The sequence below is a fragment of the Cannabis sativa genome, chromosome 8, assembly GCF_029168945.1.
Source record: "Cannabis sativa cultivar Pink pepper isolate KNU-18-1 chromosome 8, ASM2916894v1, whole genome shotgun sequence".
NCBI lineage: Eukaryota > Viridiplantae > Streptophyta > Magnoliopsida > Rosales > Cannabaceae > Cannabis > Cannabis sativa.
In genome coordinates, this window is record NC_083608.1 from 39,996,189 (window position 1) to 40,019,625 (window position 23,437).

A 23,437-nucleotide genomic window follows, 5' to 3' on the forward strand; every position below is an offset into this window, starting at 1 on the left:
GACATCAAACTGGGGAATATGATGAAAGCAAGCAACACCAAAACCTTGTCGTTTGATCGATTTTTTTAATACGCAGCTGTCGTTTTATAAATAAATTGTAGATATAAAGTGCTTGTGTGCTCTGCCCAGAAGTACTGAAAAGCAATCGAATTTCTTTCGTCTCTAACAGCAAGCAAACCATGGAGACCGCTATCCCAGAATCGCAGTCTCATCACGATGACCTCATCAACTCCTTCTGCGAGATCACTTCTTCTTCCAAAGAAGAAGCTCAATTCTATCTCGAGAGTCACAATTGGGATCTTGACGCCGCCGTTTCAACATTACTTGACGACAATACCGTTCCTCCTGCCTCCGCCGTTGCCGCCGCTGCTCACCCTATCCCAACGTTAAACCGCTCTCCTTCGCCTGATTACTCTCCCTCGCATTCGCCCTCGCGGTCTCGCTCACCCTCGCCGACCCTGTCCCGCCCTCCGTACGAGCTTCGATCGAGGCGTCCCATAGACAAGAAGGCTGATAAAAAGGCCTCCGGTAGTCGTTCACGTGGCATCCGTACTCTGGCTGATCTGAACCGGCCGGCCAACGATGGGTCTGGCAGCGACGATGAGCCACAAGAATACTACACTGGAGGCGAGAAAAGGTACCATTTTTTCTACATAAACTTTCGTTTGGGGTGCTATTATGTCATTATGTGAAACCCCCAAAACGCAACTACTAATACTGATTTATTTTTTTCACTGATGCATTGTCTTTCGGTATGTAATTTTCACTTTGGCACATTTGCGAAGATATTAAATTCTGAGGTTCTGTTATTGGAGTGAACTGAAATCTAGTTTGATTAGCACTTAAAAAAACCTTTTTCTTTTTTCCTCACCTATATCAAATGTTTACATATTTACTAGTAAGTGAACGTAGTGGTTGAACTTACTAAATTTAGTGCACATGGCCGAGTTCTCTATAGTCGGTAATTTGTATAATGTATGAGATATGATACTTTCAATAGTCTTGGTAACTTTGCATTTTGTCCCAAGCCGGTTGTTTGCCAAGCTTTTCAATACTTGTCTTAAGCAGAAATGGAATTTACTGTTTTTGCATATTATATTTTTCCTTCAAAGAATTGGTGTGGATTATGAATTAGGATTAAAAATGATCTAACTTACTGGTGATTGCAGTGGAATGCTTGTTCAAGATCCTACCAGAGGTAATGATGTGGATGCACTTTTCAACCAAGCTAAGCAGGCGGGGGCTATGCTAGGGTCCATCGAACATGCGCAACCTTCTTCAAGCTCAAGAAGTTTTACTGGAACAGCCAGATTACTTACAGGCGAGACTGTGGCACCTGGCCCTCAGCCACCCCAAGTGGTAAATCACACAATCACTTTTTGGAGGAACGGTTTCTCTGTAGATGATGGTCCACTGCGCCGGATGGATGATCCTGAAAATTCCCATTTCTTGGAGGTAATTTTTTTTTAATATATTTTTATATATATATAATAATATGTGCACCCAAAATATACACTAAACATTACACTGATTTTCAAAACATCAGTTTATAAAGCTGCCATGGTGCGTACTTTAGGTTCACATATCATTACTCTCTCTCTTTTTATTTTAAATTTAGTTTTCTTATAGTGCTTTTTGGACTAATAATTGTATATTTATGCTATAAAATGTGTGCGTTATTTGAACTTTGTACTTCTCTCCACAAACTTTAAGCTGTAATCAGCTCAATGCTTCAAACTGTTTAAAAGTATTCTTGCTTTATCCATCCTGAGGCTCAAAATGATACAACTTTCTTTTTTGCTTTAAGAACTGAAAACATATGGAAACGAAAGAGAGTAATCCTTGCATTGTTGACAACCATGATTCACTTTACATATTCTTGTCCCATGGAGTTATTTTAATCTTGTTTAACAGTTTGTCATTCTTTCATATTTTATGAACGATCATTCTGAATCATTCAGTGAAGCTTTTCATTATGTTATAACTGTGTGATACTGCTTTCCACGAGATGTAAATGATTAATATTTAAGATGTAAATTTCTTATGATGTTCTCTTGGTAGATAAGCTTGTTCTCATTATCAGTAACATCTGAATGCAGAGCATCAGGAAATCTGAATGTCCACGAGAGCTTCAACAAGCGGACAGGAATACCCAAGTGCGTGTTGAAATGATAAGGCGTGGAGAAGACTACCCGGTTAGTTCTGTATCTTCAGCTTGATTTACTCACCATTTAATCTCCAGTTCTTGACTTATGCAATCTTGCTTTTTTTCTCACAGGAACCAGTGAAGCGAAGGAGTGCTGCTTTTCAGGGTGTGGGAAGAACTCTTGGTGGGAGCAGCAGTGCTTCAGAGCCAGTGACCGTTGCCACTTCTGCCATCCCTAATTCACCACAATCAATGCGTTTTGTGGTGGATGACTCATTGCCATCAACCTCTCTCCAGTTGAGGTTAGCTGATGGTACTCGCATGGTTTCTCGATTTAACTACCACCACACAGTTAGAGATATTCAATCTTTTATCAATGCGTCAAGGCCGGACGGACCAAGAACTTACCAACTTCTGACAATGGGGTTTCCACCCAAACAGCTGACTGATCTGGACCAGACAATAGAGCAGGCTGGGATAGCCAATTCAGTTATAATCCAAAATATCTGAGGTTGCATAGCTTATTATAAATTTAGTCAAAATTCGAATACATTAGTCGAAGACACAACACCTTCATATTTTGCATTTTTATTTTTAAGTAATTACGATAATGGACTATTCTGTGGCTGTCATCCAAAAGCTCTAGGAGGTTGAATAGCATGTTATTAACTGAAACTCAATTAGTCAACATTTGAATACATGTGCTTTACCAAGAGCTCGATTATGCATTTTATCAAATTTATGTAGTGTTTATTGATGCAATTCATGTTTACATATTGAAGTGACTGAATAAATATTGACAACCAATTTATCGTTAAAGTTTGCTGAAGAAAGCCTAATAAAAAAAGTGATATGGTATCTTTAGTACTGTTGATAATTTCTATATTTCGCAAAATAACATCATCTAAATTTGAATTTTTTCTACATTTTTTTATGGCATGTAAATTTTTTTTTTTAAAGTAAATATACAACTTTTATCAAATCAACTAAAAGATATAATTGTATTTCAATAAGAACATCATTCTATTTGGAAAAGCACAAGATGCTCTGTGAAACTTACGGCAATCATCTATAATAACCTCAAAAGAAGAAATCATAGGTGATGAATTTTGAAGAGTTTAGACTGCTACCAAGCAATTTGACTCTAGCTCCAATTTTCGCTATAGTTGAGTTTGGAGCGCCTATGCCACCAAAACTGCTCGAGTTAGCCATCATTAATTCTCCTTGAGAGTCTCGAGGGACTATGCCATAACCAAACGCAGCTCGATCACTAAAAATGGTAACATCAACAGTTACCTTAATTGTATTCTCATGCGGCTTAACCCGAAATTCAGCTCCATCACGAGCTTCAAAAACTGAAAAAGAAGCCTTTGAACCTCTACTTTGGTCGACTTCTATTGCACAAGACAACTCATATATGAGATAAGAATACCATCCACCGTAGCATACTTTTGGCTCTAAACCAACTCGTTTCGAGCCTTCCATAACTCCCAACACAACATAACAACCTTCCCACACTTTTCCTTACTGCACCTTTGCAAAATTTAATCAAACCAACTGCAAAAATTAGCAACAGCAATTAGCCTAATCCCAACCAAAATCCTCTACCAGCATTGAGCAGTGAATGAACGTGAAATAAGCACATGGAAAATACTTTCCTCACTTCTTTGACAAACCGAACACATGATTTGAACTGGGACCCTCTTACCACTTAATTGAATCAAGGTGCGCAAACAATTTGAAGCAGCCCGCCATACCAAATTGAGAGCTTTCGGTGGTACCTTCAAATTCTAAAGCTTGTGCCAGAACCCAGAAAAATTAGTTGCAATCCAATTTCCTTTCTGAGCTTGAATCAACTTTTATGCACTACACACCGAGTAGAAACCATGATGCTCCTTAGACCAGAAAAAATGATCATCAGCTACGTTCAGACTCAATGGAACTGCCAATATATGTTGTTGATCGCGTTCGTTAAAAAGATTTGTCATAATATCTAAATCTCATTCCCTATTATTAATACACATTAGCGAGCTCACCTTATGGTCCACTAAATATTGGGCATCTGAAGTAACAAAAGGACACACATCATCCAGAAGCCATGGCTAATGTAAAATATCAACCTTCACACCAGTTCTTATTGCCCAACGAACCCCAGACTTAAGAAGCTCCTACGATTCAAAGACGCTCTTCCACACAAAGCTATAATCATGGACACATCCCACATATTCACCAAGAATAGGTACGCTATAAATTATCCATTATTTCAATCCAAATAATCAAAGATCCTCTATAGATGATCAACAATGAGTAGGGACAAATTTACTATTTATCCTTTAATGTATTTTATCTTTAAAACACTTAGCTTCTTATAAATGATATTTTAGTAAACTAATATAATTACTAAAATAAGAGCTCTTCCATTTATGTCTATTAAGCTAAGCTCAAAGAAAATCATCATTTCACTTCTAAATAATTACAGAAGCTATAGATTTCATATCTATGATTAGCGCTCCCACTCAATTGTACTATCATGTTCCCAAGATGTAAGTATTGGGCCAATCCATTTGGTCAGCTTTAACAAACAAGTCAAAGAACACAAGCAATGCAGTTACGCTAGAACCTAACTATCTTAGGATTAAGATCTTTTGATCTAAGATCAACTAAGTGACATTGCCTTAGAAAAGACATAACGGTAAAATTATGATATCTTTTCCATTGTTAATATCAGTCCAGTCCGATGTATATCCAATACATCCAATACTAGTATACTTTGCTAATTCTCTGAAAAAGACATTCCACATATCATTGTGTAAGTAAACTTTATCACTGATTTTTACGTCAGTGTAAATCCAGTGCACTGATAAATCATGGGGCTAAAGATTTTGAAACATATAATTATAATTACTTTCAACTGTGATGACATCACTGTAATTATGAATAACTATATATTCTAGATTTAATAAAAATTATATATTAAAACTATAATCATGAAAACTACATGTAAACTTAAATGACTTCTAATCTTCTTTTGATAGTAAATAAGATTATATTAAAATAATTTTTATTTAGGGTATAAAATCCCAATAAATACTTATCTGCTTATGTGATTAAATGTTTACTGCTTTTAATAATAGGCAACATTTGAGCATCTAGGAGACATATATTTAATGAAAAGCATGATTATTAAATGTAAATAATAATTGTTATATTTGGGAAGGAAAATATGTGTGTGCTAGTTAGGGTTTTGGCGTGAAGTGTATAAGTGTGTAATTAGTACCTGACTCACTAGGATTGTTGAGTTCAAGATTATTTGAAAGAATGAACCCTAAAAAATCAACTAGATCACAGGGTGAGTCTGTAGAGCAGGGTGATAATCCAACCAATCTACCAGCATCGCCAGCTCCTCCGCATAACTCTTAGAATACTACTTGGGCGATCAATGTTAATCCTTCTGCTTAATGGCAGCAAATGTTTACTAAAATACAAAGTATTATACTCCATCAAGAAGAAGAGTTGCGACGAATTAGGCAACCGGTTCAGGCAGCTCCAGTAGAGCAAGGGATTCCTCTAGCTCCTGCTCCCATGATAGCCAACCCTGGATTGGCCCTGCAACCACATCGAGATTCAATTTTTGAGCAGTTTGTCAAGCTACAACCTCCAACATTCTTAGGTGGCACTGATATTATAAAGGCAGAATAATGGATGAGTATTGCTACTCGTATTCCAGATAATATGAGGGTAGTAGGAACTGAGCGGGTCAACTATGCCACTTTCATGTTTCAAGAGCATGCCCGTACCTAGTGGGATTTAGTAGGTCACTCTTAAGACCTCAATACGGTAACCTGGGAAGAATTTAAGAATTTATTTGAAGAAAAGTTCTACAACATTGCCATCCGTATAACTCAGATGGAGGATTTCCTGAAACTGGTTCAAGGTGATAAGTCAGTGGCTAATATACACTGGAGTTTTATTGCTTGTCTAAGTTTGCTAACAAAATGGTACCAGCAGATTTCACCCAAAAACAAAATTATATTACTGGGTTGGATGCCAGGATTAGTCGGGATTTAAAGATTACCATTGATCTTGACACTTTGTATAAGAAAGTGGTAGAGAGAGCACTGATTGCCGAAGAGGCTGAACAACAAATTAAGAAGCAGACTACTATGGATGCCGGTACGACATCAATTCCAAGTGCTAGTGGTAACTTCAGTAAGGGGACTGGTGGTGGTATTCCTTATCAAAAGAGAAAGACTGAGACTTTCAGATCATCCAGATTGAACAAGAGATTTTGGGGTAATAGAGGTGGCCGTCAAGGTGGTGGTGATACATTCAGGTCATACCCAAAGTGTCCCAAATGTAAGAAACACTATCAGGGTGAATGTTTGGCCAAAACATGTTTCCAGTGTGGTATGGTGGGCCACTTTATCAGAGACTGTCCTAAAGCTAAGAAGGAGGAACCGAAGAAAAACAATAACCAAAATCCAAGATGTCTATTCACGGTAACTCAGGCTAATGATGATGCTAGTCCATCTATTGTGGCAGGTCAGTTGACTATTAATGGCTTTTCTTATACAATATTATTTTATTCTAGAGCAACGCACTCTTATGTGTCAAGCAGAGTGGTTGAATGTTTTCATAAACCTCTCGATGTTTATGCTTCGAGGTTTAGAACCATGTTACCATTTGGGGAGCTAATGATCTCAATTAGGTGGATCAGATCTTTGTCAATTTTGATTAATAGTTGTGAGTTAACTGCCAACCTGATCGAACTATAGCTGTTTTATTTCGATAGAATTATAGGAATGGATTTCTTGTCAAAATACGGGGCAATGATTGACTGTAAGTGAAAGATGGTGGTGTTTGTATATGCCCCCAAAAACATACAATGCCCCTGTTTAAATTTTGCAGTTTACTATTTTGACCTTGATACTTTAATTCTTTAATTTGTAATCAATTTGACAAAAACTAGCATAAATCGCAAAATGGGGTGCATTTTCAGCCAAATTTCCCAAAGGGAAAGACTTGCCTGAATCGCTCTGTGATTTCAATCGGTTTCCTAAGCTATTTCTGGTTGAAACTTTACAAAAACTAGAGAAGTTTTGCCTAAACTCCCATGCGTTCTTTAGCTATGCCTTGATTAAAAGGTACTGCTTAAGATCCATAGAGTGAGTTGCCTGCTTCCTAGTTTTCATATTGCCCTAGAGGCAAAAGACTTGTTTGAAATAAGTCTAAGGAAGGAGAAACTGCTTGAATGTCACCACGTTTTTAGCCTAGTCCTTTACTAAGGAGTAACGCCTGAAATCAGTGACATTTTTTCCCAAAAAACCTGACCTCACAAAATTCATATTCAAAGAACGCCTGGAACATAGAAGCCCAGCCTTTCGTGAGAAAATCATCCCTATCAGCGTTTGATGGGAAACATCCTGCATAATTAATTAATACTTGAGGCACCAAAAAGGCATTAAGTTCCATGACCATTTAGTGGCTTGAGAATGAAGTAATAACCCATTCACGCTGCCTAAGTTGTTAATTAATTTTAAGTTTTGTGATTTTTGAAAGGGTCTTAACATAAAATGATTCTGTTTGTTGTAGGAGACAAGTATTGGATCTATGGATACTTCCTAAGTAAGTAGAAGGATTAAAAGTTCATAAGTCTAAGGTTTGAGACTCTGGCCATTGGAGCCAGGGACCTTTAACAACCTAAATGGGAGCCCTTAAAACGATCTAATAAACGAGCGTGATTGAAATAAAGTTTAGCATGCATAAAAAAAATGAGTAAATAAAAGCAAAAAAGTCTACGACTATTACATAGTGCCTCGCTGACCAGGCATAGAAAAAAATGTCTCTATGAAAATTAAAGGTGTGTCTCAAAAAAGGAAGTAAATTAAAGATGAAAGTGAGGCACGATTACTGTTAGAGAGGAGCGTCAGACTTGAGATTTTGGATTCATACTTGCTCTTCAAGGTTATCCTTCTAGGAGTGGTCATCTTCCCTGGAAAAGACTTCCACGACCTCTCCAGATTCCCTCTCTTTAGCTCTCTCATCCTTAGTCTCTCTGGTTTCAGTTTTGACCTCTTTGTCTTCTGACACCTCATCTTCAACCCAGTCATAAGTGTTGAGATACTCATCGACGTTCCTCTTGTAAACCACAACCCTGTTAGAGAAGTCCTCGCATCTTCACCAAGATAGCTAAAGATGTTGGGATCTCTCTGTGACAAATGTGCCAACATGAGGACATGAGCCAGGTTTACTGAGCAGACTAAGGCCCAGCGACGAGATTCCTTCTCTTGCATGTGCTCTTATCTCTCGTTCCTGAGTTCCTTACTCATGGATGTAACCTCCTTCAAGGCCTAAGCCTCACCTTGTTGAAATTGATCCTTTTTATCCTACAAATCTTGTACGCCCTTAGTCTTTGCCTCAATGATATTATTCTTCTCCTTGATACCAATATTTAGAGCGATGACCTAGTTTTCAAAAATTTGGCAGAGTGCCTCAGCTAAGCCAGCCTTAGCCTTCAGCCACTTTATGAAGTCGTTTTTATCCTAAAGGTCTTGGAGCTTAATGGACATCTGGTTCTTGAGGGCCTCCTTGGCTTCTTTGGCCTCCTTGAGCTCTTTGATGAGATTTGCATTGGCATTTTCTAGCTCAGCACGTCAGACCCTAAACTCTTCCTCCATCGAAGTTTTGAAATCCTCTTTGAAGTCGTTGAACTTCTCCAAGTATTTCTTGTCAGCCTTGGAGTCCGCCTCATCACAGTATTTCTTGGCCTCTTCGATATTTTTTTTATCCTTTCCATGGCTTCCTTTTTAGTATTTTTGATTTGGGCCTCCAGAGCCTTTCGAGTGGCCAAGGAAAGGTCTAGTTGCACTGCCATGGAGCACACTTCTCTACAAGTTTGCTCTGGGAGAACTACCATCTAAAATAAGAAGGAAAGAGTCAAGAAAGGAGCAATAACTTACAACAAGTGAAAAAGAGAAGTTAAGTGAAAGGTCAAAATATTCCAGCTTCCTGCTTCCTCGTAGAGTTGGCTAATAACACACGATCAATGCTACTACTTATCACCCAACTTTTAGTGGTCAACTCGCTCACACTAATTACCATGTCGTCCAACAGATCGACATTGAATGGCACTAAGTCCCTACCCAGGCGAGGCACTAGCTATTTGCCAAGGGCAGGAAGGTCCATTATGGATCCAGAATGTCCTAGATTAATGTCTTTAGTTATTCGGCCCTCTTTACTGAGGACAGTCAGTCAGTCCTATATTGGTCAGTCCTATATTGGACAACGTCGTTCTTCGTCAAGTTGATGCTTCAAGTAACTGTAGGTCTTGCGCATTTATTAGAGAGAGAGAGAGAGAGAGAGAGAGAGAGGAAAGATTAAAATAAAGAAAAAAATTGTTTTTTAATTTTTTTTATCATTCATTTATTATTATAAATTTTCTAATTAAAGTGTGTCATTTATACATTCTGTTCATGTAGATAATACCTTCAGTACACATAGACAATTTACTTTGGTAGTTAAGAGTTAAAATTGAACAAAAATGACTAAATACTAACAGAGCACAAATTGGATTTCAAGAATAATTGATACCAAAGTAAGCTTTTAGGAGATTTTACTGCAATTAAATCTTTTATTTTATATTTGACAAAAATATGTGTATTATTTTTGCCATAAGACAAACACTATGAAAATAATGATGAGAAAATGGAATAGTTAGAGCATGCCTCTCGCAATTTGGAGTATATAGATAGAGGGAGCCCAACTCAACTATTTTTCATTTCTTGCACTTTAAGTGGGAACATACAGTCTAATCACTGCTTTTCAAAAGCTATATATATACAAATATATACATGATGAACACCCTGAAAAAGTACTACACCATGTGATTAACCTACCTAGCTATAATATGCAATATCATCTATCTTTCTCTTCCACTTTTTTTTTTTTTTTAAACAAAAAATAAAAAATAGATGATTTATTGTAAGAAAATTTGCAGGAGAAGAGAGAGAGAGGTTAATTAGTTTGTATTTTTCCAATTTTCCACTAAATGGTCAAAATTAAAGAAAATTTATACTGGCATCTCAATATAATTCATATATTTATTCGAATATAAATTGGATAGGAAAAACAAGACATGTATTTGAGCCTCTAGCGACAGTTGTTTGTTCTTTTATTGCACCAAAAAATTGCTTTATCATGTTCTCGTAGATTGATGATTGATGTGCACTTCTCTACTTTCAGTCATAATTTCATTTCATATACGTATGTGTAGATTAATTAATTTTTTTTTTATAGGGAGATTCCATTAAATAACAAGATGTTATGAGAAGGGCTTACTAATATTGGTTTGAGTTTTTTGTTTTGTGATTTGGATATTAGTTAAGTTGGTTCCTTTTGATATGATTTGTGGATTCTAATAGATTTGGAATTGACTTAAAGTGAACGACTGGACAATCTAATTCTTTGGTTGGGCCTTGTGTTCACAATGTGTCATCTCATTCTTATTCATAATATATATTTTTGTAAAATCTAAAATTGTAAACTTTTTTTTTTTTTTTTAAAATCTAATATTTTTGTAAATATTTCATTTTTATTTAGGAATCATTTTATTTAGGCTAATTAGGATTTTTGTCTACTAAACTTTAACATATACCAAATCATGCTCTCTGAACTTTTAAAGTCGTTAAAAATGCCCCCTGAACTATTGAGATTGTTGGATTTAAGGACTTTTGTCTAATTTCATTCAATTTTACTATTTAAGTGATTGTTTATGTACTAAACCATGCTTCCCAGACTTTAATATTTACCAAGTTATGTCCCTCAAACTTTGACATGTACTAAATTATGTCCCCTGAACTTTCATCCTAATTAACCTTTAATTTAGTATAAAAATTGAGACATTGGCTTTGTCTATGAGCATCATTATCGAAATTTAGTCCATTATAAATCAATATCATAGTGATACAAGAAATGTCACTTTTGCTTGTGCTGGCAAAAGTTTAGTATTGCGCTGGTAAAATGAAATATATTTTTGATGTGTTGGCAAAAAGGGTTGGCAAATCAACGTTGGTATTAGAATTTTTTCCAGCACAAAATGAAAAGCGCTGGCAAAAATGACTTTTTCTAGCGCATAAATGCGTTGGTAAAAGTTAGATTTTAGCCACTGCAAATGTGCGCTGGTAAAACTTTGACCTTTTTCCCAGCGTAGTTTGCAAAATGCGCTGGTACAAATTACGTTTACCAGCACAGTAGCGAACTGTGCTGGTAAAAATGACATTTCTTGTAGTGAATAAAAATATATTTGAAAATAGAATAACTAATCATTACTTTATGTTTTCTATTTATTTATTTTGAGATAGGTAACTTCTATTGATCAACAATTAAGTTCTATTAACAAATTGAATAAATTTGGAATTACTATTCCAAACTTTCTCTCTATCTAGCCCTAATCCATATGGTGCAACATTGTGTGCTTTAACACTGAATTCTCTATAAACATGCTTAACAATATAATAGGGGAATGAGATAAAAGAAAATTTTATATTCTCAAGAAAGAGTAGATAGGTCTTTATACTATCCTCTATCCTTTTGAAATTAGTTTCCACTTTCTCATTTGGTAAATTGATAGGGAAATTTGACATTATATACTTAAAAAAATTATAAATTGTTTTTATATGCTTCTTAAAAAAATGTAAAAATAATACACTCCAAACATTTTTAATCCCAACAATACCCTCCTCATTTCAAATCCTCACTCTCCCTCTAACTCTCTCGTTTCTCTCTCTTTCTCTAACTCTCCAAACCCATTCCCAACAAAACCCCACTGGACCACCCACGAGACCACCGCACCATATCCGGCGAAACCCATTCGCTTGTTTTCTGCATTTTTTTTTTCTGGTTTTTGACGATGTCGCGAAACATCACTAAATGTCGCGAAACATCGCGAAATCATGAAACATATCTAAATGTCTTTAATTCACAACAGCGCTTATTTTCTACATTTTTTTTTTCTGATTTTTAACGATATCGCGAAACATCGCGAAATTGTGAAAACATCTCTAAATGTCTTCAATTCACTATATCGCGAAACACATCGCGAATATCATCGCTAAACATCGCGAAATATCGCTAAATATCGCAAATCATCACTAAACTTCATCCCTGGCCTCAGATTTATTCTATCATTGCAAATACATCGCTAAATATCGCAAAAAACTGGTAAACCAGAAGGAAAAAATGCAGAAAACGAGAGAGGCCGTGAGAGAAGATGACGGCGAGGCCTTGCGACTGAAGTTCTGGGTCTGTGTGTTCGACGGTAGGGGTTCTAGGTCGGGGTTAACGCTGGAGAAAGAGAGAGAGACATGGATGTTTGGTTTTTATTTGTTTAAGGGTAAAATTGGATAGAAAAATAGTGTGAGTATATTTTGCATGATGCAAAATATGCTAGCATATTTTTAGTAGATAAATTAATTTTAAGCATATAATATCAAATTTCCCAATTGATATCAGTACACCACACTACATGATAAGTTGGCTTATTTGTATGTTGTATTAGACCGTATTGTATAATATTAAATTGGATTATATATTATATTTTTATATAATATTATTAAATTTTAACTTATACTAAAATATTATATATATTTAGTGCCCATAAAAGTTAATACCACATGTAGTACATAAAAATATTGTATGAATACAATTTAATATAAAACTATATAATACAATACAATATAATATGACGTACTAAACAAATCCTAACTCGTTAACTTTAATTTAAAAGTTAAAAGCGCAAAATGTGATATATTTGTGGTTTGATGTGCTACATCTTCAAGATTTTAGTTGGAATATATTGAAAAAACTAATGATGAAATGAGTGTGAGCAGTGAGCTGGGTGAGAAGGATTTTGCATATAGCTAGCTTTGTTTAAAGAAAAAGTAAAATATATGAGAGGGTGGAATAATTGGGAGAGAAAGAGATGTCATTTAGGATCAAAATAGGTTTTCAAGCATTCTCTCAAAAATAAAATGTTTTCAAGCATAATTATATAAAATATTATGGCCTCTTTGTATGTATGGCCTCTTTGTAGACTCCTCCTCTTTGAAGTCTTTCTATGTGTTGATTATACCAAAATTTTTATTTTTATCTCTATATATATTCAATTAATAATTAAAATGCAACAACTCACTTAATAAAATAAATATAAACATATGGTAGAAAATATTATTAGTGGTATTGATTGTTTTTTCTTTGTTTGTATCAAAAGTTCGCAACCCACATACATAATCCCTCTTGAAAGAGATTTGCTTGGCCCTTGCAAGCTAAAGCTTATTGTGGTGGCGCCATCCTTTAGATGGTAACTTTTGAGGTGATACCGATGATCCAACTAAGGTTGGCTAAGGTATAAGGCTCATGTAGTTGGCACCTACTATAAATTTTTTTACTTTTAATCATAATAAAACTTATGACTAAAGTGAAAAAATTGTGACTAATTATAAATTACTATTCTTATATTGTTACTAAAAAAATCTGTAACTAAAAAGGTACTAATTACAAAAATCACAATTTGTTGTAACTAAATGTATTTATAGTTACAATATTTGTTATGACTAAAACTAAATTATTGAAAACTTGTATCAAAATACTATGTTTTAGTCACAAATAATTTTTTGTTGCGACTACAAGTCACATTTAATCACAAAAAATTTATGTTGTGACTAAAAGATTGTCACTAGAGGTAGTTTTTTTTTTTTTTTTGTAGTGACTATGCAATAGAAAATTAAATAACCCAAGAAATAAATTTGTATATAATTTACAACACAATAATAATCGTACAAAAATTAGGTTTGCATACATGATTTATCCATAGCAATTACCGCAATTTGATAGTGCAATACTATCAACTAAGTCTTCCTCCTTAGATCTCTAAATCAGAAATAAATTTATTTATCTGGTTATCAAATGATATACAATTATGATGAGACAATGTGTATTTATAGAATTAGTGTAATATCTCGAAAATTTGATTATGAATAACTAAGGCACATTTTATAAAATATGGATTGATAAAAGTTTAATAAGTAGGATTATAATCTTACTAATCTAATTCTGAGAGAATTAGGGAATTTTTTATAAATAAATAAGCAAAATGTATTAATTAAAGACATTCTATTAGAATATGTGGGTAACATGCATGTTATTTATGAAATAAAAATATTTTTCAGTCCGGTAACTGTGGACTCGATCGGTGGCCAGAAATATTACAATGGTATTAATTGTAGTATTAGTGAAATCAGGAAGTTTAATTGATTTGGGGTTTATTGGCGTATATCGGGGTATTTGGTTATGACCTAAATACCCCTAGGTTGGTAAGTACTTAAGAGTTAAGTAGGAGGGGCATTGTGGAATTTGTATTTATGTAAGAGATAACCTTTTTTATCCTTTTGTTTCTTTTAGTTAGGCTAAATATTATTATTAGTATTTTATTTAATTGTCTTAAAGATAGATTTTAGAAGGATAAGTATTAATCAACCAACACTTATCCATCAATCTCTTTCCCTCTTTAATTGTACGTTAAGAAGAACCAAGAGAAAATCCCAAACTAAAATTCTTATTTCTCCTCATCTTTAGCAAGTTTCAGCAAGAGTAATTGATAAAGCTTGAAGTGAAGAAATAGGTAAGGCTCTAGTTCTTCCTTTTATTTTATTTCTTGAATAAGGATAGGTTTCAATTTTGAATTTTGGTGCTGCAAGTTTAGACAAAGCTTTGATTGAGTTTCTAGGTTTAAATTAGAGTTGTTTTGAAGTTTCTAAGCTTTTATTGCAACTGGTTTTGTTGGATGAAGCAAGCTTGAGTTCTTGGAACTCAAAGCTTGAGTGTTAATGGCAGATTTTTGTTTGTGATATAATTTAAATTTCTATTAATTGGGTTATGTCATATGGATGATATTGAGTTGTTCTGTGAAGTTTGGTAGGATTCGGTTGAATTTTGAAAGGTTAGAGATATTTGAAACTCAGAGTTTTCGCTTCTTGCAAAAAATGGCAAACCTTTTTTGGGAAAACAATCTACCATTTTTCAGGGCAGGGAAACCTAAAAAAATGAGCTATCATTTTGGGTGATGCTCAGGAACCTCGTTTTTAGTGTTTTCCTAATATTTAGGATATTTTCACGCTATTTATCGATAGAAAAACTTCTGGTTATGAATTTAAGATTTAGAACGGGTTATATCAAGTTGTTGATCGATTTACAGTTGTTGTAACATAGGGCCAAGATTATCGGGCGTTTCTCCACTCAAGTTGGCTGGCATGCATGAGTTTAGATTAAAGGTAAGAAAAGTATGATCGTACAACATAACATGTCATGTTGAGTTACAATTATTATCGTTTATGAATCATTAGTTATCGAGATTAAGATATGGTAATTACCGTTATGTAATGAAAAGGTTGTCTCTTTAGATAATGGTAAAAAATATTATTTTATTGGATAACTCTAAGTCGATCATGACTATTGATGGAAATTATTGTTAGGTTTCTTACTTGTCAGTTATCTCATTAGGTAATGAAGGTGACATATGGAAGTTGAGATAGGTATTAGGATTTTCTTATGAGGCAACATTAGTTATATGAATGTTTATATACTTGTGAATGTGTGAGTGTGACTACTTGATTGTGATTTATCTGAATTTGAGTGGATGATATTTATGTACTAATTTGTGATATTATATTATTTCTTTTCTTGTTGAGTCTTTGTGACTCATAGGTGCTATGTGGTGCAAGTAAGTGATATGAAATATTTGGCAACCATGAGTAATGAATCTTCTCCAACAAATGTACATATTATCTTATCTGACAACTTGAGCTGAGTTGTTGGGATCCATGTTTTACGATGTTCTAAAATTTGAATTGTATTTTGTTAAAATAGTATAATGACATCTTTTGTAATATTTTAAAGGGGATCCCCGATCTTAAAAAATTTATGCCAAGTAATTTTATGTTTTGAATTTTATTAGCAAGATTTTAATTAAATCACAATTTTTCTTAAACTATTAGTTTATCATTATAAACTAATTTATAAAAGCACACATGTGGCATCCTTAGGAAGCAGAGCGTTACAACTTGGTATCAGAGCAGCCACGGTCTTAAAGGTCCTGAAGACTGACTAGATTTATTTGATGTGAAGATAAGCTTGACTCATAGTATAGTAAGTATTATTTTCTTACCTCTATTATGTGATTAATTGTTTATATGATATTGTTAGAAATTTGTTTTAAAAAGTATGAGTTGAGATTATTTGTGTTATATTAATTATATATTGATTGAGAAAGCCTGGTAGAAAATATGTGTTAATTGCTCAAGTAAAGTATAGAGAAAATGATTATTAGCATCGTAACTGCTTAAGAACTATATAATCAGTGCAAGTCAAAGATCGGTGAAGTATTGAGCAACGTGTCTAAGGTGATTTGACAGATTTAACGAAGAGTGACAGCTCGGGAATGATCAGAGAAATGCACTCATTACAACTGCAAATTGCGAGAAGATGTATGTTATCACTCAGTATATTATTTGGTGAAGTGAGTATATAAGAGAATTAAGAGAAGTAAGTGTTGAAACTTATTTTAGCAAGATCTAGATTTACTAACACGTATGTTGATTATAGAACTATAATCTAACATCTTAAATATGAATTCCCTAAAATAATAAAATAAACACATATAAAGTTATAGAAAACCTTACATTAGTGGCAGCGGAATATAATGTCTCATTCCGTTTAGATCTCTAACCCTTGATCCAAATGGTCGCAGAGTATGATCAAGATCTAAAGCTTGATCTTCTTCGGTTGTTGGAATTCTTCACAATCTTCCACAAAGGTCAAAGTATTGGCTTGAATTGTATGGGTAATTCCTCAATTCACTAAATGGGTTGAAAATATGAAGAAGAAAGGGAGAGGTTGATTTCAAATTCAAGAGAGGCTCTTTCTTTATTTTCTAGGTTATCTAACAAAGTAGTGTGATTATTATATTCCACTGCTACCAGTGTAAGGTTTTCTATAACTTTATATGTGTTTATTTTATTGTTTTAGAAAATTCATATTTAGGATGTTAGATTATAGCTCTGTAATCAACATACATGTTAGTAAAATAAGATCCTGGTATCATTGTCATTTAATCTTATTTATTAATTAGAGCTTACAAAGTCTCTTAATTGACAAATAAATCCTAAATCCTCTCTTTCTTCTCAAATAAGCCCTTGCTTAGTGAAAATTTACAAACAAGACAATCTTATTTAAAATTCTAATTGATTAATTAAAACGAATTAATTGAGTCTACAAGACAATATATCTTAGACAATGTTGGGACCATGGGCCTATGTAACCAAGCTCCCAATAAGTAGATTCAAAATTTACCAAGTAAATTTCATAATTTATTAATTCCACCTGACTCCACTATAGATTCAGAATTACAAACCTGATTACATAGAATATAGATACGCTATTAATTATCCATTATTTCAATTCAAATAATTAAAGATCCTCTACAGATGATCTACATCGAGTAGGGACAAATTTACCGTTCTACCCTCAATGTATTTTATCCTTAAAATACTTAGCTTCCTATAAATGATATTTCAGTAAACTAATATAATTACTAAAATAAGAGCGCTTCTATTTATTTTTATTAAGCCAAGCTCAAAATAAATCATCATTTTACTACTATATAGTTATAGAAGCTACAGATTTCGTATTTATAATTAGCGCTCCCGCTCAATTGTACTATCATGTTCCCAAGATGTAAGTATTGGGAAGATTCACTTAGTCAACTTTAATGAACAAGTCACTGAACACAAATAATACAATTAAGCTAGAACCTAACCATCTTAGGATTAAGATCTATTGATCTAAGATCAACTAAGTAATATTGACTTAGAAAGATATAACAGTAAGTTTATGATATCTTTTCTACTGTCAATATCGGTCATGTCCGATGTATACTCCATACATCAGATACTAGTATACTTTACTAATATCCTGGAAAGGACATACCACTTATAAAAGTGTAAGTAAACTTTATCGTTGATTATCACATCGGTGTAAATCTAGTGCACTCATAAATTATGGGACTAAAGACTTTGAAGGATATAATCATGATTATTTTTCACTGTGTAGACAACACTATAATTATGAATAACTATATGTTCAAGATTTAATAAAATTTATCATTAAACATATAATCATGAAAGTAATTATGTGAACCATGAAACATAAAATGATTTCTGATCTTTTATTAATTAATAAATATGATTATGTTGGAATAGGTTATATCATAACAATGCTTAAATTTGGTGTGCAAAATTCTTGAAGGTCACTACAGCCCCTGGCTCCTGTATACTTATACCAAAGTGTACGTGACATACATGGCTCTCGTGTACCATGATTTTTATAAATGCTCATGTAGCGTGCATAGCTCCCATATACTATGTCTTATTTGCCCCTGAGTAATTGAAGAAATGCCTTTATTGGTCACTTGTCATACCAAATCCCATTAGACTTTCTTGATCATGGGAGTTGTTACATGTGCGAGCACTTGTCCACATATTTGGAGATTTGTGGGTTGGCAGTGTTTAACTCACTAATGAAATAACTGTAGCTACCTCAAGACTAACTTTACGAGCTTTTTTAAGCACTTGGGAGTGTCGTCAGATTTGTGAGCTGCAATTGATTAATAACAATGAAGTGCCAACAAGCTTTACTCAATGCTTTTATTCATTAGATATTAAATTTAATTACATCATTGTGAGTTAAGTTAAAAGAAAAAGAAGTAGTAGTTGGAGACTTTTGTTTTTTATCAAAGCTTAGCTAAAGTGATCCCCACTACACTACTTCCCTATTCGAATAATAGTGTAGGGGCCATACCTTAGTGATGGACCTCCCTACCTAAAGATGACTTTGCATCTTGTCTGTTCAAGAGGTGATCGATTCAGTTGCACAAAGTAAAGTAAATCTCAATATGAAGCGAACTGTCTAGAGAATAGTAACTTTATTGATAATATCGTCTCAGATGCTCCCCGTTCTAGTACCTTAGTACCCACACTAGATTCAAGTGGCATCATAGCAAACTCCAACCTATTTGTCCCGTGTTCAAATGCTTATGAGATGATATAAGGTCCCCCCTATCTCATTGGGAGTCTTTAGTGTCGCTTTCTTGGTCATTATCTTTGGAAGACTCATAAGACACATCTTCACTACTGCTCCCCTATTCCTGATCATTGTTGGAAATAGAAGGAGAATCTTTGTCACTGCCCCCCTCTCTTGAGTCGTCTTGGGAAGTAGGGGAGATTATTCATCACTGCTTTCTTGCTCGAGATCTTCTTGAGAAATAGCAGGGGACTCATCGTCACTATCTCCCTGCTCGAGCTCATCTTGGGAAACAGAAGAGGAGTCTATTTTAGTGAAGGCATTAGTTGTTGATTCTTCTTCACTTTTATGGTCAATTTCTGTTTGAGACTCAAAAAATAGATAAGCGATGTAATCAGTTGCTTCTGGCTAAGCAACTCCCATGACCTTCTTATTGGCTTTTTCAAGCTTGATGAAACTTTCAGCTCTGTGTAGCAGCTCTCAAATGGCTTATACAGATTTGAGCTTCAAGTCTTTCCATAATGGACTCATTACTGTTAGTCTAGCTGTCATTTCCATGACCTTGACATATTCACTGAGTGTCTTTATTTGTGTGGTGGTCTTTAAGAATCGTTGTAATAATCTCTAAGAGGTTTGTCTTCTTGTTGCTTAATGCAAAACAAATCGTTGGGCTCAATTAGTTTGTGCCTTGATGGGGAGAATTGGTGATTAAATACTTGCTTAAGCGTAACCCAAGAATCAATATATCACGGGGAAAGCTTGAAATACCACTATTGTGCTACTTTCGATAGTGTGGTTGGAAAGACTCGACAACGAGAATTGTCTTGAATGTCTTGCAAGTCAGTTTGTACTTTGAAGTTGTGGATGTGAAAGAGAGGGTCTTCTTTTCTAGTGTATGGATGCCATACTGGATTTTTGAACTTTGAAGGGATCTCCAAAGACTTGATTCAATCTGAGAGAGGAGAACACCACTCTTGATCTAATCCGTACTCTGTTGTCTTTAGAGTAGTGATACCCTTAACCAGAGCGGCAAGGGTGTTAAATTCGGAGCTACATAATATGGTGATGTGTGTATCAATTGGTCGCTTCTTGCTGATGTTGTTATGCAAGCTCTTTTATCTTTTAAGTCCATCAAAGGCATTGATTAACTTAGGCCTTGTGGTTGTTTCCTGGTAGTGTAGCCTTGCTGGAAACTGTGGGGATCTATCTCGTATGATGATAGAATTGTCTCTTGAGTGTTTGCTTTGTGAGCAGCTGCTCACAGTAGTATATTGACTATCCCTTTTGAAATATTCTTCCTCAGAGTGACATGTGTGGAGGGAGTTAGACCGATTACTCAAGCTCAACATGTCTCTATGCACCCATGGGAAGTATTCGTACTGTTGGCCATCAGGACCTTGGACGAAGTACCTACACCAAGCACCTTGTTCATCACGATAGTATTTTCGAGTGTGGAGTAGTTCATTGACCTTCACTTTCTGAATCTCATACTCTTCACTTTTGTGGTAGAGCTTTTGGGGTCTTCCCTTAAATCTAGTTGCATGTCCTTTTCCCTTTGCCAGGTCACGGGGTGGTCTAGAGTCATTAGACTTGTGAAGAGAATCCCATGGAGGAGATTAGTTTCTTGCATTATTCGACTTGATTCGAATAGAATTGTGGTTGGTCCTATCAGCTGCATGTGATGGACTTGTAGGCCTACGATCTTAAGTTTGAGTCCTTTTGGACGTTTACTCCCGGCTCGTTTCCCTAATAGGAGACTGCTCCAAATCAGGTAGAGATCTCATAGATCCATATTTATGAGTCTGATTCTTTTTGGGCGCTTGCCCGTAGTCTGATTCCTTATAAGGAACCTCAGTGCCTATTGCTTACTAAGTAGTGGCGTGGCTACCAGGAGTGGTAGTGTTGCTTTGCATGTTCATGGATGATTGCTTGCTTGAACTTATGAATACCTGTAACGCCCTAATTTATAGGGACGCCATGTGTGTGATTTTATAAACTAGTTTAATATTAATAGATTAATTAGTGATTAAAAAAATGTGATAATATTAAAGTTTGACTAAAGCAAAACACTAAAAACGAACATTATAATAGCATACAAAGTGTGTTCCGAGGATCCCTATTATAAGAAGTTTTACAAAAGAACTATATATGAAGATGCCTCAAAAACATAAAACCAAAATACACAATAGATACAACTCAAAACAACTCCTGACAACCTGGCACGCAGGCTGGTGAGATCAATATGTACATTGTTGGAGAAGAATATCACCTCATGATTGATCTAGCTTTTTTTTACCTTTACCTGCACCACATAGGACCCATGAGTCACAAGGACTCAGCAAGAAAAGTAATAATAATAATCATCTAGTTTATTATTCGAATATTATCATTTATACACAATCAGAATCAAATCATTATGCATTGTTCATAAAATGAAATCCAGATCACTACTGGCATCTGCCATGAATAAGCATCAGTATACCGATATCTAGTAACACAAAATTATTATACCAATAATAGGAATCATATTTCATTTGAAAATATAAATAATATATATGTTACTTCATAAAGTAGCTATCTTCATTACATCACATTGCCTAATCAGGCAAGTCGATACCTTAATCTGATAATCCTGTATTGCATTGCCTAATCAGGCAAGCTCGTGCCATAGCCTAGCACCGTATATCGCATAACTGCATCACCTAATCAGGTGAGCTCGTGCCAAAAACTTGTACCCATATATCATATAATTGCATCACCTATTCAGGTGAGCTTGTGCCACAACTTGGCACCAATATATCCCATCGCCTAATCAGACAAGCCTGTACCTATGCATGGTACTTATCATATGTCACCGATGCCTGTATCTACACGTCGGTAGGAGGAAACCCAGCAACAGTTTCATTCTATGCCTTAGCCTAGCAATTTTCATATCACTGATGCCATATCTACATGTCGCCAAGAGTAATCTCCTAATCAGACGAGCCCGTACCTACGCCCGGTACTTATCATATGTCATCAATGCCTGTATATACACGTCGCCAAGAGGAAACCCTACAACGGTTTCATTCTATGCCATAGCTTGGCAATTTTCATATAACTGACGTCGTATCTACACGTCATCATGAGTAATAGCCTAATCAGACAAGCCTGTACCTACGCCTGGTACTTATCATGTGTCACTGACGCTCGTATCTACACGTCGTCAAGAGGAAACCCTACAACAGTTTCATTCTATGCCATAACCTCGTAATTTTCATATCACTTACGCTTGTATCTACACGTTGCCAGGAGTGTCGTATCACCTAATCGGGTGAGCCTGTACCTACACTCGGTACTCATATGTCACTAATGCCCGTACCTACACTCGATACGTCACCAGCAATCGCATCACCTAATCAGATGAGTCCATATATCACATTCATAGTATCATTATATTATCATTGCTTAACCAATCAATCATTTCATTATATAACAATATTAGATATATCTCAATCTCAATATTAATCAATTCATAACATTATTAATTGTATTACAATATAAAGTATTATGCAGTACAATATACTTTTCTTACCTTTAATCCAGGTTCATACATATCGGCCAACCCAAGTGGAGAACTATTCCTGATGATCTTGGCCCTATGTCACAACAACGATAAACCAATAAGTGTTTATCCTAAAACAATGCTTAATATTCACATAAGACAATTTAAGATTTTCTACCAAATCCCGTGGTATAAATACACTAAAATAAAACTTATATTTTGGCTATAAAAATATACCATATTGCAGAGCTCGTTGTAAGCTTCAAAATATTATATAAAATGTCCAAAATGGACACCTGAGTGAAACGATTTCTGATCTCTTAGGAATTTCTAAAAATAATGAAATACTAAAATCTCAAATTTCACAATCACCGAAACACTACCAAAACTTATCCAAATCACTCCAAACTTCACAGGGCACATATATACTATAAATATTACCATCCTTACGTAACAGAAATTAAAATTGATCCCTTAAATGAAAAACGCCATTAACGTTCGGACTAAGCTTTAAAAAGTTTCAGACTCGATTTCTAACCCAAAATCACCTCAATTTCAGCAAGAAAATAGCGAAACTAGTTCCATGACTACCTGAGAACAATCCTATAAGGTCAGAA

General features: G+C 34.8%; 1 protein-coding gene and 1 long non-coding RNA gene across 2 annotated transcripts; both read left to right on the plus strand.

The window, feature by feature from the left end:
• Window positions 1-2,908, plus strand: LOC115700451 (plant UBX domain-containing protein 4). Its single transcript, XM_030627989.2, has 4 exons — window positions 1-637; window positions 1,170-1,455; window positions 2,100-2,195; window positions 2,279-2,908. The coding sequence occupies exons 1-4, from the start codon at window positions 180-182 to the stop codon at window positions 2,654-2,656; spliced, it is 1,218 nt and encodes a 405-aa protein (XP_030483849.2). The 5' UTR covers window positions 1-179; the 3' UTR covers window positions 2,657-2,908.
• An 11,723-nt stretch (window positions 2,909-14,631) lies between these two features.
• On the plus strand, window positions 14,632-17,077 carry LOC133030313 (uncharacterized). The gene is made up of 4 exons (XR_009684164.1): window positions 14,632-14,822; window positions 15,889-15,974; window positions 16,243-16,345; window positions 16,558-17,077. It is a non-coding gene; the product is annotated as an uncharacterized LOC133030313 (long non-coding RNA).
• The last annotated feature ends 6,360 nt before the right edge of the window (window positions 17,078-23,437 follow it).

Bases quoted from the DNA above. Each gene is read 5' to 3' on its own strand.
- LOC115700451 (XM_030627989.2), top strand. From the start codon at position 180: ATGGAGACCGCTATCCCAGAATCGCAGTCTCATCACGATGACCTCATC. The intron at 1,456-2,099 runs GTAATTTTTTTT...ATCTGAATGCAG, and splicing joins AAAATTCCCATTTCTTGGAG to AGCATCAGGAAATCTGAATG. The intron at 2,196-2,278 runs GTTAGTTCTGTA...TTTTTCTCACAG, and splicing joins GGCGTGGAGAAGACTACCCG to GAACCAGTGAAGCGAAGGAG.